This window comes from Salmo trutta, chromosome 7 (assembly GCF_901001165.1).
Source record: "Salmo trutta chromosome 7, fSalTru1.1, whole genome shotgun sequence".
Taxonomy (NCBI): Eukaryota; Metazoa; Chordata; class Actinopteri; order Salmoniformes; family Salmonidae; genus Salmo; species Salmo trutta.
In genome coordinates this window covers 32591756-32614987 of record NC_042963.1, presented here as the reverse complement: position 1 = coordinate 32614987, position 23232 = coordinate 32591756, and the positions used below count along the sequence as shown (strand labels likewise).

Below are 23232 nucleotides of genomic sequence, written 5' to 3'. Positions count from 1 at the left end.
CGAGTGCATAGAGGAGTAATGTATCTATAATTCTTAAAATAATTGTTATGCTTTTTGTGAACGTTTATCGTGAGTAATTTAGCAAACTGTTAGTAAATTCCCCGGAAGTTTGCGGGGGTTATGCTTTTTCTGAACGTCACATGCTAATGCAAAAAGCTGTTTTTTGATATAAATATGAACTTGATTGAACAGACATGCATGTATTGTATAACACAATGTCCTAGGTGTGTCATCTGATGAAGATCATCAAAGGTTAGTGCTGCATTTAGCTGTGGTTTGGGTTTATGTGACATGATATGCTAGCTTGAAAAATGGCTGTCTGATTTTTTCTGGCTGGGCACTCTGCTGACATAATCTAATGTTTTGCTTTCGTTGTAAAGCCTTTTTGAAATCGGACAGTGGGGTTAGATTAACGAGATTCTTGTCTTTAAATAGCTGTAAAATAGTCATATGTTTGAGAAATTGAAGTAATAGTATTTCTAACGATTCAAAAATCGCGCCACTGGAATTTCAGTAGCTGTTACGTAGGTGGGACGAAATCGTCCCACATACCCCAGAGAGGTTAAAGTCTGGGGAGTTTCCTGGCCATGGACCCAAAATATCGATGATTTGTTCCCCGAGCCACTTAGATATCACTTTTGCCTTATGGCAAGGTGCTCCATCATGCTGGAAAAGGCATTGTTCATCACCAAACTGTTCCTGGATGGTTGGGAGAAGTTGCTCTCGGGGGATGTGTTGGTACCATTCTTTATTCATGGCTGTGTTCTTTGGCAAGTTTGTGAGTGAGCCCACTCCCTTGGCTGAGAAGCAACCCCACACATGAATGGTCTCAGGATGCTTTACTGTTGGCATGACACAGGACTGATGGTAGCGCTCACCTTGTCTCCTCCGGACAAGCTTTTTTCCGAATGCCCCAAACAATCGGAAAGGGGATTCATCAGAGAAAAGGACTTTACCCCAGTCCTCAGCAGTCCAATCCCTGTACCTTTTGCAGAATATCAGTCTGTCCCTGATGTTTTTCCTGGAGAGAAGTGGCTTCTTTGCTGCCCTTCTTGACACCAGGCCATCCTCCAAAAGTCTTCGCCTCACTGTGCGCTTGCTGGACTTTCTTGGGCGCCCTGAAGGCTTCTTCACAACAATTGAACCGCTCTCCTTGAAGTTCTTGATGATCAGATAAATGGTTGATTTAGGTGCAATCTTACTGGCAGCAATATCCTTGCCTGTGAAGCCCTTTTTGTGCTAAGCAATGATGACGGCATGTGTTTCCTTGTAGGTAACCATGGTTGACAGAGGAAGAACAATGATTCCAAGCACCACCCTCCTTTTGAAGCTTCCAGTCTGTTATTTGAACTTAATCAGCATGACAGAGTGATCTCCAGCCTTGTCCTCGTCAACACTCACACCTGTGTTAACGAGAGAATTACTGACATGTCAGCTGGTCCTTTTGTGGCAGGGCTGAAATGCAGTGGAAATGTTTTTTGGGGATTCAGTTAATTTGCATGGCAAAGAGGGACTTTGCAATGAATTGCAATTCATCTGATCACTCTTCATAACATTCTGGAGTATATGCAAATTGCCATCATACAAACTGAGGCAGCAGACTTTGTGAAAATTAATATTTGTGTCATTCTCAAATTTTGGCTACGACTGTACACTCACTTACACACAAAACCCTCACACATTCTCATACACTACACTACATCTGGAAAAAGTAAAGGGGTCTAAATACTTTCCAAAGGCACTGTATACACACACACAACACACATACGCGTACCGACACAACACACGCACACTCATACACACACACTTTTACACTCATCATTGGTTGCTGCTACATTGTTTTTTATTTTACATTTACTATTATCTCTCCGTATGCCTAGTCACATTATCCTGCCTTCATGTACTTATCTCAAATACCTCGTTCCTCTGCACATTGATCTATATACACAGTCTGTGAGAACTGGTTAGAACCTGTTCTTGTTTTTACTATTCTTCTAAGGGAATGGAGCCAATTACCCCTTATCTCTTTTGTAAGCTTACCTCCCTCTTTGTGGGGTAAACATCTCTTTGTGTAGATGAAGTGTAAATAAAGATTTAGCTTTATCCTGAGAGGGAACTTCCTGGCAATTGCTTGAATAAAACTCTTATAAACTGGAAAATGAGCTTTGCCTTATCCTTGGAACAAATGTTTCCTTGTTTGCATGCTTTTTAGCCAACCCTGCTCATATACACATGTTTTACAATGTGAGGGGTTTGAGCACAGCTGGAGCAAACTCCTGCATATCAAGTAGCTCTCCTGGACTCTCCGGGAAGAGGGTTGGTCTCCCATTACAATTACAACCAAATACTTTTTGTCTTTGTAAAATATTTCCCTCATTCAATGAACCAGGAATCAAATGGCTAAGGTAGCTAACTAAGATGTTTATCTATTTGTAAGGTTAAAATATTAAGTGTTCACAGGAGATCTTGACAGCATAGGAGTTACTTGTCAATTAGGCTATTGTAATAATATATTTTTTTACTTTGTCAGAATTACATGGCCAGTATTGAATAGAGGAGAATCCTAGCCAAATTTGAGCACTTGAGAGACAGTTTTACAACCGGAGTATGGAGCATTTGTTTCATCAACTGCGTGTTTGCGGTTATACACGAGTGCAAGTGGAGTTATTTTAGGAAATCGGACATGACAATGTCATTAACCCCCCCCCCCCCATGGACCACTGGCGCAAACGCGCAGATGATACACACACCTTGGCTTTTCCAGGATTTTCATTGCTGACCAAAAATTTGCTATAACTGGGTAAATATTATCAACAAATGTACAAACGCAGCTAGGCTTGCTTTGATCTCGAGTCAGTGCAGATAGCAGTGTTTAAGACCACCTAAAGCGAGACTGATTTAAGACCAAGTGTCATATAAATGATCACTAACCGAAACAGGTCTATAATAGATAATACAAAATTCAGTGCATTCGGAAAGTATTCAGACCCCTTCCCTTTTTCCAGATTTTGTTACGTTACAGCCTTATTCTAAAATTGATTAAAAACATATTTTTTCTTGAATCTACACAAAATACCCCATAATGACAAAGCAAAAACAAGTTTTTAGAAATGTTTGCAAATATGTTAAAAATCTAAACCGGAATTAACTTACATAAGTATTTAGACCCTTTGCTATGAGACTTGAAATTGAGCTCAGGTGCATCCTGTTTCCATTGATCATCCTTGAGATGTTTCTACAACTTGATTGGATTCCACCTGTGGTAAATTCAAATGATTGGACGTGATTTGGAAAGGCACACACCTGTCTATTAGGGCCGACCTTCGCCTTCCGAGCCTGGCCGATTAATTAGGGCCATTTTCAAGAGTTCATAACAATCAGTAATCGGCATTTTTGGACACCGATTATGGCCGATTACATTGCACTCCACGAGGAGACTGAGTGGCAGGCTGACTACCTGTTATGCGAGTGCAGCAAGGAGCCAAGGTAAGGTGCTAGCTAGCATTAAACGTATCTTATAAAAAACGATCAATCTTAACTTAATCGCTAGTTAACTACACATGGTTGATGATATTACTAGTTTATCTAGCTTGTCCTGCGTTGCATATAATCGATGCCGTGCCTGTTAATTTATCATTGAATCACAGCCTACTTCGCCAAACGGGTGATTTAACAAGCGCATTTGCGAAAAAAGCACTGTCTTTGCACCAATGTGTACCTAACCATAAACATCAACGCCTTTCGTAAAATCAATACACAAGTATATATTTTTTTAAACCTGCATATTTAGTTAATATTGCCTGCTAACATGAATTTCTTTTAACTAGGGAAATTGTGAAATCTTCCTAACAAAGACAGCCAACTTCGCCAAACGGGGGATGATCTAACTTCTATGGGCTACCTGCGGGACACAGCCAGTGAAATATCAGGGCGGCAAATTCAAAAACAACAAAATGTCATAATTCAACTTTCTCAAACATGCAACTATTTAACACCATTTTAAAGATACACTTCTCCTTGATGTAACCACATTGTCCCATTTCAAAAAGGCTTTACAGCGAAAGCAAAACATTAGATTATGTTAGGAGAGTACATAGACAAAAATAATCACACAGCCATTTTCCAAGCAAGGACATGTGTCAATAAAACCCAAAACAGCTAAATGAAGCACTAACCTTTGATGACCTTCATCAGATGACACTCCTAGGACATTATGTTACACAATACATGTATGTTTTGTTCGATAAAGTTCATATTTATATCCAAAAACAGCATTTTACATTGGCGCATGATGTTCAGAGAATGTATTCCCACCAAAACTACCGGTGAATGTGCACATCAATTTACAAAAATACTCATCATAAACGTTGACAAAATATAGAACAATTATTTAAAGAATTATAGATAGACTACTCCTGGATGCAACCGCTTTGTCAGATTTTAAAATAGCTTTACAGAGAAAGCACATTTTTCAATATTCTGAGTACATAGCTCAGTCATCACAGAGAGCTATACAGACACCCGCCAAGTTCGGGGCAACCTAAACTCAGAATTAGTACTAGAAATATTGTCTTACCTTTGCTGATCTTCGTCAGAATGCACTCCCAGGACTGCTACTTCCACAAGAAATTTTGTTTTTGTTTGAAATACTCCATATTTATGTCCAAATACCTCCGTTTTGTTCGTGCGTTCAGAGCACTATCCAAAGGCATAACGCGCGAGCGCAGTACCAGAGACGAAAAGTCAAAATGTTCCATTACCGTACTTAGAAGCATGTCAAACGCTGTTTAAAATCAATCTTTATGGTATTTTTAACGTAAAATTGCGATTAATATTCCAACCAGACAATAGTGTATTCATTCAAGGAGAAAAAGAAGGAGGGGTGCGCTCGCGGGATCGAGCATATCCAATCCCTTTGTTGCCAGGCAGTCCACTCAGAAACTGAGCTCCTATTATCTGCCCAGTGACAGGAGAATGCTCAAACCACTTTCTGAAGGCTTTTGACAGCCAATGGAAGCCTTAGGAAGTGCAACGTAACCCCACAGATACTGTAGTTTCGAAAGGGACTAGAAAGAAGAACTACAATTCTCAGATCCTCCACTTCCTGGTTGACTTTTTCTCAGGTTTTTGCCTGCCATATGAGTTTTGTTATACTCAGACACCATTCAAACAGTTTTAGAAACTTCAGAGTGTTTTCTATCCTAATCTACTAATAATATGCATATTCTAGTTTCTGGGCCAGAGTAGTAACCTGTTTAAATTGGGTACCTTTTTCATCCGGCATTGAAAATACTGCCCACTAGCCCAGACAGGTTAACAAAAGCGCATTTGCGAAAAAAGCACAATCGTTGCACAAATGTACCTAACCATAAACATCAATGCCTTTCTTAAAATCAATACACAGAAGTATATATATTTTTTAAACCTGCATATTTAGTTAAAAGAAATTCATGTTACCAGGCAATTTTAACTAGGCAAATTGTGTCACTTGTCTTGCTAGCATTGCACGCAGTGTCAGGGTATATGCAACAGTTTGGGCCGCCTGGCTCATTGCGAACTAATTTGCCAGAATTTTACATAATTATGACACAACATTGAAGGTTGTGCAATGTAACAGCAATATTTAGACTTATGGATGCCACCCGTTTCATAAAATACGGAACGTTCCGGATTTGACTGAAAGAATAATCGTTTTGTTTTCCAAATGATAGTTTCCGGATTTGACCATATTAATGACCTAAGGCTCGTATTTCTGTGTGTTATTATATTATAATTAAGTCTATGATTTGATAGCGCAGTCTGACTGAGCGGTGGTAGACAGCAGCAGGCTCGTAAGCATTCATTCAAACAGCACTTTCCTGCGTTTGCCAGCAGCGCTGTTTATGACTTCAAGCCTATCAACTCCCGAGATTAGGCTGGCAATACTAAAGTACCTATTAGAACATCCAATAGTCAAAGGTATATGAAATACAAATGGTATAGAGAGAATTAGTTCTATAATAACTACAAGCTAAAACTTCTTACCTGGGAATATTGAAGACTCATGTTAAAAGTCTTCCCTGTGGCTCAGTTGGTAGAGCATGGTGTTTGCAACGCCAGGGTTGTGGGTTCGAATCCCACGGGGGGCCAGCACAAAAAAATATGCATGAAATGAAATGTATGCATTCACTACTGTAAGTCGCTCTCGATAAGAGCGTCTGCTAAATGACTAAAATGTAAAAATGTAAATGTGAAAGGAACCACCAACTTTCATAAGTTCTCATGTTCTGAGCAAGGAGCTTAAACATTAGCTTTTTTACATGGCACATATTGCACTTTTACTTTCTTCTCCAACACTTTGTTTTTGCATTATTTAAACCAAATTGAACATGTTTCATTATTTATTTGAGACTAAATAGATTTTATAGATGTATTATATTAAGTTAAAATAAGTGTTCATTCAGTATTGTTGTAATTGTCATTATTACAAATATATATATATATATATAAAAATCGGCTGATTTAATTGGTATCTACTTTTTTTGGTCCTCCAATAACCGGTATCTGCGTTGAGAAGTCATAATCAGTCGATCTCTAGTCTATATTGACAGTGCATGTCAGAGCGAAAACCAAGCAATGAGGTCGAAGTAATTGCCTGTAGAGCTCCAAGACAGGATTGTGTCGAAGCACAGAAAGGGTACCAAAAAATGGCTGCAGCATTGAAGGTTCGAAAGATCACAGTGGCCTCCATCATTCTTAAATGGAAGAAGTTTGGAACCACCAAGACTCTTCATAGAGCTGGCCGCCCGGCCAAACTAAGCAATCGGGGGAGAAGGGCCTTGGTCAGGGAGGTGAACAAGAACCCGATGGTCACTCTGACAGAGCTTGAGAGTTCCTCTGTGGAGATTGGAGAACCTTCCAGAAGGACAACCATCTCTGCAGCACTCCACCAATCAGGCCTTTATGGTAGCGTGGCCAGGGAAGCCACTCCTCAGTAAAAGGCGCATGACAGCCTGTTTGGAGTTTGCCGAAAGGCACCTAAATGACTCTCAGACCATGAGAAACAAGATTCTCTGGTCTGATGAAACCAAGATTGAACTCTTTGGCCTGAATGCCAAGTGTCACGTCTGGAGGAAACCTGGCACCATCCCGATGGTGTAGCATGATGGTTGCAGCATCATGCTGTGGGGATGTTTTTCAGCGGCAGGGACTGGTTGACAAGTTAGGATCAAGGGAAAGATGAACGGCGCAAAGTACAGAGAGATTTTTGATGAAAACCTGCTCCCGAGCACTCAGGACCTCCGACTTTCATCATGCAACAGGACAACGACCCTAAGCACACAGCCAAGACAACGCAGGAGTGGCTTTGGGACAAGTCTCTGAATGTCCTTGAGTGGCCCAGCCAGAGCCCAGACTTGAACCCGATAGAACATCTCTGGAGAGACCTGAGAATAGCTGTGCAGCGACACTTCCCATCTTTTGGGAAAAGCTATAATTTATGAGGACAAATTTATTATACATTTTTTTGTAAAATTTCTCCCCAATTTTGTTCTGGTCTCATTGCTGCAACTCCCCAACAGGCTCGGGAGGCGAAGGTTGAGTCATGCGTCCTCCGAAACTGCACTTCTTAACACCTACCTGCTTAACCCGGAAGCCAGACGCACACCAATGTGTCGGAGGAAACACCGTTCACCTGACGACCCAGGTCAGCCTGCAGGCATCCGGCCCGCCACGAGTTGCTAGAGCGCGATGAGCGGCCAAATCCGGGTTTGATCCCCCGGCCAAATCCTCCCCTAACCCAGACGATGCTGGGCCAATTGTGCGCCGCCCGATGGTGATACAGCCCGGGATCAAACCCGGGTCTGTAGTGATGCAGTGACTTAGACAGCTGAGCCACTCGGGAGGCCCCTAAAATGTATTTTAAAAGATAAAACTATAATAAATACTGCTTTTATGCCATACGAGCAAGCCAAACACCCGTGAGTCCAAATGTGCTTTTCAGATATCCATATCATATATCCATATCACTCATGTCGACATTTATGATCCCTATGTTTGATGAACAGTTACAAGATGGCATCTCTTTATACCCTGGTATTGTCCTGAACAGAATTAGCCTATGTTTGTTGTATTGTGAAGAAAGTTTGCCGCAGACCACTCATCAAAATACACTCATGGCTCCATTCTATGCGCACCAAAATTATGATCTGCTTCTCTGATTTGCCTTGTAAAAGCATAACACTGTAAGATCGTATTAAAAACATTATAATATGCCCACCTGACCCAGACTGCGATTTATAATGGACCGTTTTTGGAGTGCTTAAAGAACTACAGTAATTGTGTAAAGGCGTGGATGCAGGGCTGTGTTCCCAACAAAACTACAAGTGTGCTTGCTCTAGTTCTTCAACAGCACAGCTAGGAGGGCTCATAAGAGCACTGTTATTGTTAAAATCTTCTTTGAATCATAAAAGTGCATTGAAATTACTTAGAAACTGTGCACACTTTGGAGAGGTGTGTTTGGCAACTTGGAAACACCAGTTAGACCTTTCACTCAAACCCCTTGTTTTGTCCCAAGTTTTCCAAGAATATTCTTATCATGTTACAGAATGTATCAAGAGTATTTTCAGATTTTGTCATCAACAAATGCAGCGAAAAGAACAGTAAATATAAAATGCACATAAAATCAACAGTGTAATGTTTGGATTCAGTCTTGTATCAGGTGAACAGTTGTGTCCTCAGCTTTTAGTCTAATAATTTTTCCATAATCTCAAAACTGTTCCCTTTTAATTGCTACTATGGTTATGCATATGCTTTCCATATTTATTCTGTAAGAAACATTTAGATGTAGACCTATCCATAGGCCAATTTCCATGAGTGTAAGGGGTTATGGTTCAGGTATACAGTTTAGGGTTAGTTCAACAGTTATGGCCTGGGGGTAAAAGCCATCTTGAAACCTGTTGGTCTGAGACTTAATGCTCCGGTAGCGCCTGCCAGAAGGTATCAGAGAGAGCGGTCTGTGGCTGGAGTCCTTGGCGATCTTCCATCCCTTCCTCAGACACTGCCTGGTGTAGATGTCCTCCATGGCTGGTAGCTTGCCCCAGTGATGGACTGGGCAGTCTTCACCGCCCTCTGTAGAGCCTTGCGGTTAAGGACATTGCAGTTGCCTTACCAGGCATAGATGCAGCCAGACAGAATGTGCTCAATGGTGCACCTGTAAAAGTTCCTGAGGATCTAATGGGCCATGCCAAACCTATTCAACAGTATGATGTGTACACCGAGGACCCCCCCTCATTGTTGTTGGTGATCAGGCCCTACCGGGATGTCAGCAAACTTGATGATAGAATTGGTGTTGTGTTTGGCCACAGAGCCATGAGTGAACAGGGAGTACAGGAGGGGACTAAGCACACACCCCTGGGGGGCAGAGGTGTTGTTGCCTACCCTAATCACCTGGGGTTTGCCTGTCAGGAAGACCAGCATCCATGATTTCAGTCACTCAAACTAAAATCTCACTGACAAAGCTTTCTGAATTGAATGTAATATCTCATCATAGACACACTGTGCAGCGCAACATATATTTTGTGTTCATCAACCACTTGTATCAATGTTTTAAATAAATTAAATGATGGTTGTCTTTTCCCATCAGGGCGTCTTTGCTGACAGGGCGATACCAGACCCGGTCAGGGGTGTACCCGGGGGTGTTCTACCCTGGTTCCCGCGGGGGTCTACCGCTTAACGAGACCACCATAGCGGAGGTGCTAAAGCCCCTGGGCTACGCCACGGCAGCCATGGGGAAATGGCACCTGGGGGTGGGGAAGAACGGGATGTACCTGCCCACCCGACAGGGCTTTGACCGCTACCTGGGGGTCCCCTACTCCCATGACATGGTCAGTGTGTTCACTGGTAGTTGTTAATTGATTGGGTAACTGGTAGTTACTACACTGAACAAAAATATAAACGTTGGTCCCATGTTTCATGACCTGAAAAAAAAAAGAAATCTCAGAAATGTTCCAAACTCACAAAAAGCTTATTTCTCTCTTGTACACAAATTTGTTTACATCCCTGAGCATTTTTATTTTGCCAAGAGAATCCATCCACCTGACAGGTGTTGCATATCAAGAAGCTAATTAAATAACATGATCATCAGACAGATGCACCTTGTGCTGGGATCAATAAAATGCCACTCTAAAATGGGCAGTTTTGTCACACAACACAATGCCACATATGTCTGAAGTTTTGAGGAGCCTGCAAATGGCATGCTAACTGCAGGAATGTGCACCAGAGCTGTTGCCAGAGAATTCAATGTTAATTCATCTACCATGAGCTCTACCATGTCGTTTTAGAGAATTTGGCAGTACGTCCAACCGGCCTCACAACCGCAGATTACGTGTAACCATGCCAGCCCAGGACTTCCACATCTGGCTTCTTCACCTGCGGGATTGTCTGAGACCAGCCACCCAGAAGCTGATGAAAGACAGTGTTCCAGTTTGCACAACCTGAAGAATTTCTGCACAAACTGTCATACATCGTCTGATAGTTTGCGCACATCTGCGTGCTGGTCATCTTCACCAGGTTCTTGACCTGCCTGAAGTTTGGCGTCGTGACCAACTTCAGTGGGAAAATGCTCACCTTAGATGGCCATTGGCATGCTTGAGAAGTGTGCTCTTCACGGATGAATCCCAGTTTCAACTATACCGGGCAAATGACAGACAGCGTGTATGGCGTCGTGTGGGAGAGTTGTTTGTGGATGTCAACGTTGTGAACAAAGTGTCGCATGGTGGAGGTGGGGGTTATGATATAAGCTACAGACAACGAACACAATTGCATTTGATAGATTGCTATTTGAATGCACAGAGATGACGTGATGAGATCCTCAGGCCCGTTGTCGTGCCATCCATCCTCTACAACTACTGTGATTATTATTATCTGACTCTGCTGGTCATCTATGAACGTTTACACATCTTGGCCATGTTCTGTTAGAATCTCCACCCGGCACAGCCAGAAGAGGACTGGCCACCCCTCATAGCCTGTTTCCTCTCTAGGTTTCTTCCTAGGTTCTGGCCTTTCTAGGGAGTTTTTCCTAGCCACCGTGCTTCTACGCCTGCATTGCTTGCTGTTTGGGGTTTTAGGCTGGGTTTCTGAACAGCACTTTGTGACATCAGCTGATGAAGGAAGGGCTTTATAAATAAATTTGATTGATTAGGGCCTAATTCATTTATTTCAATTTACTGATTTCCTTATATGAAGTCAATATTATCTTTGCAATTGTTGCGTTTATATTTTTGTTCTGTGCATTCTGAAAGTATTCAGACCCCTTGACTTTTTCCATTTTGTTACAGTCTTATTCAGAAAGTGAATTGATTCAATTATTTTTTTACTCATTAATCTACTCACACTACCCCATAAGGACAAAGCAAAAACATTTAGCAAATTTACACTAGCGGTCAAAAGTACCTACTCATTCAAAGGTTTTTCTTTATTTTCTACATTGTAGAATAAGTGAAGACATCAAAACTCTGAAATAACACCTATGGAATAATGTAGTAACCAAAAAAGTGTTAAATACATCAAAATATATTTTAAAGTTGATATTCTTCAAATAGCCACTCTTTGCCTTGATGACAGCTTTGCACACTCTTGGCATTCTCTCAACCAGCTTCATGAGTTAGTCACTTGGAATGCATTTCAATTAACAGGTGTGTCTTGTTAAAAGTTAATTTGTGGAATTTCTTTCCTTTATACATTTGAGCCAATCAGTTGTGTTGTGACAAGGTAGGGGGGTATACAGAATATATCCCTATTTGGTAAAAGACCAAGTCCATATTATGGCAAGAACAGCTCAAATAAGCAAAGAGAAACGACAGTCCATCATTACTTTAAGACATGAAGGTCAGTCAATACAGAACATTTCAAGAACTTTGAAAGTTTCTTCAAGTGCAGTCGCAAAAATCATCAAGCGCTATGATGAAACTGCCTCTCATGAGGACCGCCACAGGAATGGAAGACCCAGAGTTACCTCTGCAGCAGAGGATAAGTTCATTAGAGTTACCAGCCTCAGAAATTGCAGCCCAAATAAATGCTTCACAGAGTTCAAGTAACACACACATCTCAACATCAACTGTTCAGAAGAGACTGTGGGAATCAGGCTTTCATGGTCGAATTGCTGCAACGAAACTACTACTAAAGGACACCAATAAGTAGAAGAGACTTGCTTTGGGTAAAGAAACACGCTCAATGGACATTAGGTGGAAATGTGTCCTTTGGTCAGAGTCCAACATTTTGGTTCCAACCGCTGTGTCTTTGTAAGACATGGTGTGGGTGAATGGATGATCTCTGCATGTGTATTTCCCACCGTAAAGCATGGAGGAGGAGGTGTGATGGTGTGGGGGTGCTTTGCTGGTGACACTGTCTGTGATTTATTTAGAATTCAAGGCACACTTAACAAGGATGGCTACCACAGCATTCTGCAGCGATACGCTATCCCATCTGGTTTAGGCTTAGTGGGACTATCATTTGTATTTCCACAAGACAAAGACCCAACACACCTCCAGGCTGTGTAAGGGCTGTTTTACCAAGAAGGAGAGTGATGGAGTGCTGCATCAGATGATCTGGCCTCCACAATTCCCCGACCTCAACCAAATTGAGACGGTTTGGGATGAGTCGCACCGCAGAGTGAAGGAAAAGCATTCCAGGTGAAGCTGGTTGAGAGAATTCCAAGAGTGTGCAAACCTGTCATCAAGGCAAAGGGTGGCTTTTTAAAGAATCTCAAATATAAAATATATATTGATTTGTTTAACACTTTTTTGGTTACTACATGATTCCATATGTGTTATTTCATAGGTGTGATGTCTTCACTATTATTCTACAACGTAGAAACCCTTAAATGAGTAGGTGTTCTAAAACTGTTGACTGGTAGTATATAAAAAAACTACATCTGAAATATCACATTTATATAAGTATTCAGACCCTTTACTCAGTACTTTGTTGAAGTACCTTTGGCAGCGATTACAGCCTCTTGGGTGTGACGCGAACAAGCTTGTGTCGTGACTTTACTTTTATTCATCTGTTGACTGTTATTTATTTAATCCATTAACTATGTTTTAATTGTTACCCGATTGAACAATTGACTCATTAGGATTTGAGGCGCCACGGAAGAAGTAGTTTAGAGTTACCATCTCCCGAATGAAACTCTATAAGGTCTTTACCTATTTCATTGATAAACAGTCATCTTAATAATCATTACCTCTTATCAAATCATCATAGGCCGTCATTGTAAATAAGAATTTGTTCTTAACTGACTTGACTAGTTAAATAAAGGTACAATTTAAATAAAAAACAATTCAGACCTTCTTGGATCTGCAAAAAATCCATCCTTGCTCATTATTCAGTACTACACATTATTTACTAGCTAATGAAATAATACACAGAATACACATACACCCTTTACATGAGACAATGATCCTTAGTGGACTGACAAAATATGACGGCTTGTTACAACATAGATGGAGAGGGTGGAAGAGCGAAAGAGAGAGAAAAAGGCACACTTATTGTCGACATTTCAGAATTATTCTCACAGTAACTTTAATCATATAGTTTGTACACAAACTGCCGCCCGTTTGGAATAAGAAATCATGAATGTATCTACGTGTGAGTTTTATTTCTGTCGGAACAGCCCTTTGGAAGGTTGTTGGCGTTCCAGCTGTATGGCTCTGATTGTCCGAAAGGGGTCTCCCCTTTCCAGTCTTCTACTGTTCACTCTGGAAGATAACCAGCCATGTCGACGGTTCCCATTAGTGATGAGGGTAAATTCACTTTTCTCGATATCTGACTTAAGCTAGCTAATCAGCTATACCAGTGATTGTCTGAGGTGAGCTTCTCGCTTCTTCCTCGTGTTGGTATTCAGGATTCGGACCACGATGTACATGAGCTGCAGCTCTTCGTCTCTCTGGTCTAAAGGAAGGTGCGTTTATTTCTTCACCTTGTGTTGAAGTTCAGAGTGTCAACCATTTAAAACATGTAGCTCTTGTCTCACGTTTCCTGCTCTAATGTTGATTTAGTTGGCAAGGCTTTTTATGCACTCTCGTCAAAGGGGACGGCTCCGTCCGTCTGACAAGCTCTCTGACCTTACTCGGGGTGTGGCTACTTAATGTGCAAAACAAATACAACACATTCCTATCTTAACAAAAATACAATTTTTCATATTGGATGAAACTTTACAGATAAAGGGGGGTATACTTTCCAAGTTATAGTATTTGGTCCATACAGTTTTTAATAACATCACAAAATGAAAAACAATGTAACATCAGTTTTCTACATCTCTCCACTGACCATTTCCCACATTGTTACGTTAGAAATATTGTTCCATTATTCACTTTTTGGACGTTAGAGTTTTGGGCGGGCAAAAGTCTCTCAAGACAAATACATTCCTTTGGTTGACACTAAAGGGTAGATAGTTCTCTCCTGCTTAAATTTACGACCGGGTGTGGAGGTGTCAAAACCCCACAGTTCCCTCCTCCCCCCTTTGCGTTTGGTAGAGGGTCTGGTTGTCAGCCATTGCCAAGCTGATCTGACCCTTTGTGATTCTCACAGGATGGTCATGACACTTGGTACACCTATATTTGGGGAGTTTCTCCAATTCTTCTCAAGCTCTGTCAGGTTGGATGGGGAGCGTTGCTTCACAGCTATTTTCAGGTCTCTCCAGAGATGTTCGATCGGGTTCAAGCCCAGGCTCTGGCTGGGCCACTAAAGGACATTCAGAGGCTTGTCCCGAAGCCACTCCTGTGTTGTCCTGGCTGTGTGCTTAGGGTCGTTGTCCTGTTGGAAGGTGAATCTTCACCCCAGTCTGAGGTCCTGAGCGCTCTGGAGTTGGTTTTCATCAAGGATCTCTCTGTGCTTTGCTCCGTTCATCTTTCTCTCGATCCTGACTGGTCTCCCAGTCCCTGCCACTGAAAAACATCCCCACAGCATGATGCTGCCACCACCATGCATCGCCGTAGGGATGGTGCCAGGTTTCCTCCAGATGTGACCCTTGGTAATTAGGCCAAAGAGTTCAATCTTGGTTTCATCAGACCAGAGAATCTTGTTTCTCATGGTCTGAGAGTCTTTTGGTGCCTTTTGGCAAACTCCAAGCGAGCTGTCATGTGCCTTTTACTGAGGAGTGTCTTCCGTCTGGCCACTCGATCATAAAGGCCTGATTGGTGGAGTGCTGCAGAGATCAAATCTTATTTGCCACTTGCGCCGAATACAACACGTGTAAACCTTACAGTGAAATGCCTGCCTACTTACAAGCCCTTAACCAAAAATGCAGTTTTAAGAAAAATAACTTAAGTTAAAAATAGAAAATCAAAGTAACAAATAATTAAACAGTAGCAGTAAAATAACATAGTGAGGCTATATACAGGGGGTACCGGTACAGAGTCAATGTGCAGGGCACCGGTTAGTCGAGGTAATATGTACATGTAGGTAGAGTTAAAGTTACTTTGCATAGATAATAAACAGAGAGTAGCAGCAGCGTAAAAGAGGGGTCTTGGTAGCCCTTTGATTAGCTGTTCAGGAGTCTTATGGCTTGGGGGTAGAAGCTGTTAAGAAGCCTTTTGGACCAAGACTTGGCACTCCGGTACCGCTTGCCGTGCGGTAGCAGAGAGAACAATCTATGACTAGTGTGGCTGGCATCTTTGACCATTTTTAGGGCCTTCCTCTGACACTGCCTGGTATAGAGGTCCTGGATGGCAGGAAGCTTGGCCCCAGTGATGTACAGGGCCATATGCACTACCCTCTGTAGTGCCTTGCGGTCGGAGGCTGAGCACTTGCCATACCAGGCAGTGATGCAGCCAGTCAGGATGGTCTCGATGGTGCAGCTGTAGAACCTTTTGAGGATCTGAGGACCCATGCCAAATCTTTTCAGTCTCCTGAGGGGGAATAGGCTTTGTCATACCCTCTTCACTACTGTCTTAGTGTGTTTGGACCATGATAGTTTGTTGATGATGTGGACCCCAAGGAACTTGAAGCACTCAACCTGCTCCAATACAGCCTTTTCCTGTAGTCCACAATCATCTTTTTTGTCTTGATCACGTTGAGGGAGAGGTTGTTGCCTTGGCACCACACGGCCAGTTCTCTGATCACCTCCCTATAGGCTGTCATATCATTATTGGTAATCAATCCTACCACTGTTGTCATCGGCAAACTTGATGATGGTGTTGGAGTCTTGCCTGGCCATGCAGTCATTAGTGAACAGGGAGTACAGGAGGGGACTGGATCAGCGTGGTGGATGTGTTGTTACCTACCCTTACCATCTAGGGGTGGCCCATCAGGAAGTCCAGGATCCAGTTGCAGAGGGAGGTGTTTTAGTCCCAGGGTCCTTAGCTTAGTGATGAGCTTTGAGGGCACTATGGTGTTGGAACGATGAGCTGTAGTCAATGAATAGCATTCTCACATAGGTGTTCCTTTTGTCCAGCTCGGAAAGGGCAGTGTTGAGTGCGTTTGAGATTGCATCATCTGTGGATCTGTTGGGGCGGTGTGCAAATTGGGGTGGGTCTAGGGTTTCTGGGATAATGGTATTGCTGTGAGTCATGACCAACCAGATGGTTGTCCTTCTGGAAGTTTCTTCAATCTCCACAGAGGAACTCTGGAGCTCTGTCATAGGAACCATCGGGTTCTTGGTCACGTCCCTGACCAAGGCCCTTCTCGCCCGATTGCTCAGTTTGGCCGGGTGGACAACTCTAGGAAGAGTCTTGTGGTTCCAAACATCTTCCATTTAAGTCTGATGGAGGCCACTGTGTTATTGGGAATCTTCAATGCTGCAGACATTTTTTTATACCCTTCCCCAGATCTGTGCCTTGACACAATACTGTCTCGGAGCTCTACGGACAATTCCTTCGACCTCATGGCTTGGTTTTTACTCTGACATGCACTATCAACTGTGGGACACTGGTGTGTGCCTTTCCAAATCATGTCCAATCAATTAAATGTACCACAGGTGGACTCAAATCAAGTTGTAGAAACATCTCAAGGATGATCAATGGAAACAGGATGCACCTGAGCTAAATGTCAAGTCTCATAGCAAAGGGTATGAATACTTATGTAAATAAGGTTTTATTTTTAATACATTTGCAAACATTTCTAAACCTGTTTACACTTTGTCATTATGTGTATTGTGTGTAGATTGAGGATTTTTTACATTTTTATTCATTAATACATTTTAGAATAAGGCTGTAACATGGAAAAAGTCAAGGGGTCTGAATGCTTTCCTAAAGCACTGTATATTGCCAGTGTCTCTGTATTCATTGCCACAGCTAAGGGAGAGAAAGGACATTGACACTTTTGCCTTAGTTTCCTCTCTTTCTCAATCTTGCTCTCATCCTCTTCTCCCTCTCTGCCTCCCCCTTTTGTCTGTATCTCTCTTAACTCTCTCTCCTTGTCTCTTTCTTTCCCAGGGACCCTGTCAGAATCTGACATGTTTCCCTCCAGATGTTAAATGCTTCGGACACTGTGACGTCGGCGTGGTAACCATCCCACTAATGCACAATGATGCCATAAAGCAGCAGCCTGTGGACTTCCTGGATCTGGAGAGGGCTTACAGTGACTTTGCCACAGACTTCATCACCCAGGCTACCAGGAAGAAACAACCCTTCTTCCTCTACTACCCCTCCCATGTAATCATCTCTTCTTCCTCTACTGCCCCTCTCATGTAATCATCTCTTCTTCCTCTACTGCCCCTCTCATGTAATCATCTCTTCTTCCTCTACTGCCCCTCTCATGTAATCATCTCTTCTTCCTCTACTGCCCCTCTCATGTAATCATCTCTTCTTCCTCTACTACCCCTCCCATGTAATCATCTCTTCTTCCTCTACTGCCCCTCTCATGTAATCATCTCTTCTTCCTCTACTGCCCCTCTCATGTAATCATCTCTTCTTCCTCTACTGCCCCTCTCATGTAATCATCTCTTCTTCCTCTACTGCCCCTCTCATGTAATCATCTCTTCTTTCTCTACTGCCCCTCTCATGTAATCATCTCTTCTTCCTCTACTGCCCCTCATGTGAGAAGCAAACAATCGTTTCAAGTTCAAAGGTAGTGGGTGCTCCTCCAACAACTTTCAAGGTGAACAGTCTCTCCCCCCTTTCTGTCCTCCAGCACACCCACTACCCCCAGTATGCAGGCCCGGCAACGGCAGGGCGGTCTCGTAGGGGTCCATTTGGTGACTCTCTGCTGGAGTTTGACTCTACAGTAGGGAACCTGCTCTCAGCTCTGGAACATACTGGAGTCCTCAACAACACTCTCATACTGTTCACTGCTGATAATGGGTAGGAACTGTGTTGGTGTGTGTGATGGTGTGTCAGTGTAGTTTACTAGCAGCGTGTACGGATATTATGTAATAGTTTAGTTGCCTACCGTATGTGTGCTTGTGTTTACTACTGGTTTTACAACAAATGTGAAAGGACTAAGAGCCTTTCACATTTCAACCTTTGGTGAATCTCTCCAATCCCCCTCTCTCCCCATCCAGGCCTGAGTTGATGCGTATGTCTCGGGGGGGTAATGCTGGTCCTCTGAAGTGTGGTAAGGGCACCACCTATGAAGGGGGCATGAGAGAACCTGCCATCGCCTACTGGCCTGGGACCATCACACCAGGTCTGTCAGGAGAGATATGTAGTCCTTTCAACTACAAAATACATGTATCATCACACTCACCCACCCATATTGGCTGAATGTTGTAGCCTTGAAGATCCCTTGTTTAATTTCAATAAAAGAAATTGCCAGGCTTATCATATGCTGACATATTTGTATGGGGGTATTCACAGAGCAGGAGTTAGTTGGCATGGTCACATTTAGCCCCCCCCCCCCTTCCATTTCAACTTGATTCGGATCTACAGTGCATTCGGAAAGTATTCAGACCCCTTGACTTTTTCCATATTTTGTTACATTACAGCCTTATTATAAAAATATATCAACTAGTTTTTTCCCCTCATCAATGTACACACAATACCGCATAATGACAAAGCAAAAACAGGTTTTTAGAAATCTTTGCATAAAATAAAATATGACATTTATATAAGTATCAGACCCTTTACTCAGTACTTTGTTGAAGCACCTTTGGCAATGATTACAGCCTCGAGTCTTCTTGGGTATAACGCTACAAGCTTGGCACACCTGTATTTGGGGAGTTTCTCCCTTTCTTCTCTGCAGATCCTCTCAAGCTCTGTCAGGTTGGATGGGGACCGTCACTGCACAGCTATTTTTCGGGTCTCTCCAGAGATGTTAGATCGGGTTGAAGTCCGGGCTCTGGCTGGGCCACTCAAGGACATTCAGAGACTTGTCCCGAAGCCACTCCTGTGTTGGCTTGGCTGTGTGCTTAGGGTCATTGTCTTGTTGGAAGGTAAACCATCGCCCCAGTCTGAGATCCTGAGCGCTCTGGAGCAGGTTTTCATCAAGGATCTCTCTGTACTTTACTCTGTTCACCACCAGACCAAGGCCCTTCTCCCCCGATTGCTCAGTTTGGCCATGTGGCCAGTTCTAGGAAGAGTCTTGGTTGTTTCAAACTTCTCCCACTTAAGAATGATGGAGGCCACTATGTTCTTGGGGACCTTCAATGCTGCAGAAATGTTTTGGTACCCTTTTGCAGATCTGTGCCTCGACACAATCCTGTCTTGGAGCTCTACGGACAATTCCTTCGACCTCATGGCTTGGTTTTTGCTCAGACATGCACTGTCAACTGTGGGACCTCATATAGACAGGTGTGTGCCTTTCCAAATCATGTCGAATCAATTGAATTTACCACAGGTAGACTCCAATCAAGTTGTAGAAACATCTCAAGGATGATCAATGGAAACAGGATGCACCTGAGCTCATTCTCATGTCTCTTAGCAAAGGGTCTGAAATCTGTTTTTTTGCCTAAATCAGTATTGTCATTATTGTGTGTAGATTGCTGAGGAAAAAGTGTTTTAATTAATCAATTTTAGAATAAGGCTGTAACGTAACAATGTGGGAAAAGTCAAGGGGTCTGAGTACTTTCCGAAGGCACTGTATATCTAATTTGAACTATATTTTCTAGGGGTCACCCATGAGCTGGCCAGCACCCTGGACATCATGCCCACTATCGCAAGGCTGGCGGGGGCCAAACTACCAATGGTGCAGCTGGACGGAGTGGATATGACGGACATCTTGGTCAACCACGGACCGGTATGGGACATTATCCACTTCACTCTGAGTTTAGTTAAACGTCATTTGGGCTGAAGAATAGAAGATGGATACATTGCATAATGTGTTCTTGACTTAAACACTTGGACATTGTTATTCATACCTATTTAACTTCCTGTGTTGTAGAGTAAGAGAGAGGCCATGATGTTCTACCCTACAGACCCCAGTGAGAATTATGGCCTGTTTGCTCTCAGGCTGGGCAAATACAAGGCTCACTTCTACACACGTGGTAAGTGTGTGTGTGAGAGAGTCATGCACACTGCAGAATAGGGTACTCCAAAGTTCCTGTTTTGTGTTCCTGATGTGATTGCTGTGCTCTTTTGTAGTTAGCCTTTTAACAACAAGATGCATTCCTAAACACAATGGCAAAGGGGCCAGCCAGAGGCTGAAATGGAACCTGGCCTAAATCAAACATTTCTATCTGAACCACATTTCCCTCGTTGTCTGTCCCCCAGGTGCAGGCCACAGTGAGACCACCCCAGACCAGGACTGTCACATAATCTCCTTCCTGAAGCCCCATGATCCTCCCCTGCTGTTTGACTTGGAGTCTGACCCCAGTGAGAACTACCCCTTGTCTCCGCTGGGACGCCCCGACCTGCAGGCCCTGCTGCGGAGGATAGGCGTGGTCAAGGAACAGTTTGAAGCCTCCATGGAGTTTGGGGAGAGCCAGATCGGGAAAGGTAGCGACCCTGATCTTGAGCCCTGCTGCACCCCGCACTGCACCCCCAAACCTTCCTGCTGCCAGTGTGGCTGATGCACCCTCAAACCTACAGTACTGCTTGTACTGTACCTTAAGTAAGACCAGTTCTAGTACCTCTATTACTATGGATGAGGTACCCCCAAACTTAACCTCTTGCACTTGAAAACACTTGTTAATTACCGACTGCGTCAGACGACTCGTAGAACAGCTAAGTGTGTCGTTAGATGCGTTTTTCCCCTACTGCGTCATTTTATACACAGAAGACATCCGCTAAACATAGAATCAAGATGTTTATTTGTTTCTCTGTGACCGCTGGAAACTTCACAACGAAGTTGACTACAAATACAAAGTTGCCAATGTCTCTGCAATTTTTACGAACAAGCGAAGGATGAAAAGATGCTTCAAATGAAACCCAAGATAATTGCATTAAAATAATAATCGCTTACAGTATAGGCTACAGGCCTATATAATTAAATCATATTTAAATCAATTTCATGTTCATTCAATTGATTTTTATTTTGCTAATTTTAGGGTGTCTGTAATTTTTGCCTCAATATGTTTCAAGATGTGTTACAATCGCTCAATGATCTGCCAGATCTTGCATTATTATAGGGTAAGCATTAGGGAAAAAATGCCTCAACAATAGGTGATAATATCTTTCTAGGAGCTGATCCGTCGACAGTATTGTGGAATAATTCTAATGTTAATGTCAGATTTAAATGGAGATAGCTGATCCGAGAGCAGCGCTGCCTTTCTTTCGATCCTATCAGTGTTGACACTATGCCTCAACAACGCACTTAGCAACTGTGTGGTGTTTTGGGAAACGCATGTTACATCTTTGGCCGTTGTTGGAAAGATGCATTGTTAAAACACTCGTAAGCCTAAATTCTATCGGGAAACCGGGCCCTGGACAGTTTTACAAAAGACGGTGTGTGTATTCTTTTTAAATAAAGGATTATATTAATACACTATTTTATAGTGAGAGAGAATGTAACATCTCACACCCAGAGGAGAGGAGTGGTAGTTAAGTTCAAACATATCTTTACTAACTAGACAGACCTTCATATAATGAAATTGTACAAATCTAAGGAAATGTATTTTACAGATGACAATAATTTTATATAGCCTAGCTAGCCTATAATCAGGTTGTTGGTCCGAGATACATGATTGTAGCTTGGACCTAAGTCATGCATTAATGTTGACATTTGAATTACAGTGGCAGATCTGAAGTTAGGATTTTACCCTATAAATTAACAGATTCATGAAACTGTTATTGTGACCCCATAGCACAGTGACACAAGCACAATAAAGAGACAGTCAGACGCATTTGGACATCAAGCATATATTTTATTCATAAGACCAAACCCATGACAAGGCAGAGTGTATTATTATTATTTTTTTAACTTTTAGATTTGTACAAGTCCTCATTTTTTAAAGATACAATATAGATAACTTTTTGTATTTGTCACATACTGATGCTCTAGTTATACAGTGAAGAATCTAGTTTGTTTATGTATTTAAGTCCAAAGTTTAGATGAACTGTTAACTGGATGTTTGAGCTGCTATACAGGACTAGGGAATCCTTGGGGGTTGGTTGGTATTCTGTAGCTATCAGGGAAGATAGAAGGGCTTCAACTAAGCTCTTACAGGACAGAAAAACAAAAGACAAAACAAACTGGTACAGGTAAGAGATGGAGCATGTCTGGAGCTCAAAGCCATGGGCTACATTGGCAAGATGCGATAGGTTCCTGTATGAAAGCAGGCTCTCTGAAAGCTGTTTTTAATTGGTTCAGCTCTACTTCTCTGCTCTATCAGCAGATTGGCCAGCAATGGGGTGGGTGTGTTGTTGGATCTCAGCAAGGTCAAAGGTGACACATTACATGTGTCCCCTAATGATGATGTCACAGATGTGCCTAAAGGGGTGCTGCTAAAGCCTGTCTGTGGGGCGAATGTTTGAGTTAGCAATAACTCAAAATGTCACCTTAGTGGTTGACGTAGAGTCAATGTGTGGAAACGCAGCACACTCAAATAAAAAGAACTGGCCATTTAAAAATTATTTTTCCACCTTGGTTTTCATGTTTGTCATCTTTTTGGAATTTCTCTTATTTTAAATATTAATTTCAATAACATACATAACGTAAAGGACACAGTACAATCTTTTCAACTCTTTATAGTATTTACAGGATCTAACTGACAGCGATACACATTTAGATTACACACTCCCCACTGTCACTAATGATAAACTGGTCACCATGGAGGTCCCACGACTCAACTTATCACCAGCAGATCAATGATGCTCTTGTCTACATGATCCTTTTTTTGCTGTTTAATATTTGTTGAAGAATAAAAGCAGTAGATGATGTGTA

The 23232-nt window shown here is 42.4% G+C and overlaps 1 protein-coding gene across 1 annotated transcript in view; it reads left to right on the top strand.

The window, feature by feature from the left end:
* Positions 1-23232, top strand: part of arsa (arylsulfatase A) — a 35506-nt gene extending 12274 nt beyond the window's left edge. The window contains exons 2-8 of the mRNA XM_029758633.1: positions 9623-9863; positions 17409-17627; positions 18106-18275; positions 18476-18600; positions 20021-20148; positions 20293-20395; positions 20622-23232. Of these exons, the coding sequence (XP_029614493.1) occupies positions 9623-9863; positions 17409-17627; positions 18106-18275; positions 18476-18600; positions 20021-20148; positions 20293-20395; positions 20622-20920 (1285 nt within the window). The 3' untranslated portion in view covers positions 20921-23232. The remainder of the gene's footprint in view (positions 1-9622; positions 9864-17408; positions 17628-18105; positions 18276-18475; positions 18601-20020; positions 20149-20292; positions 20396-20621) is intronic.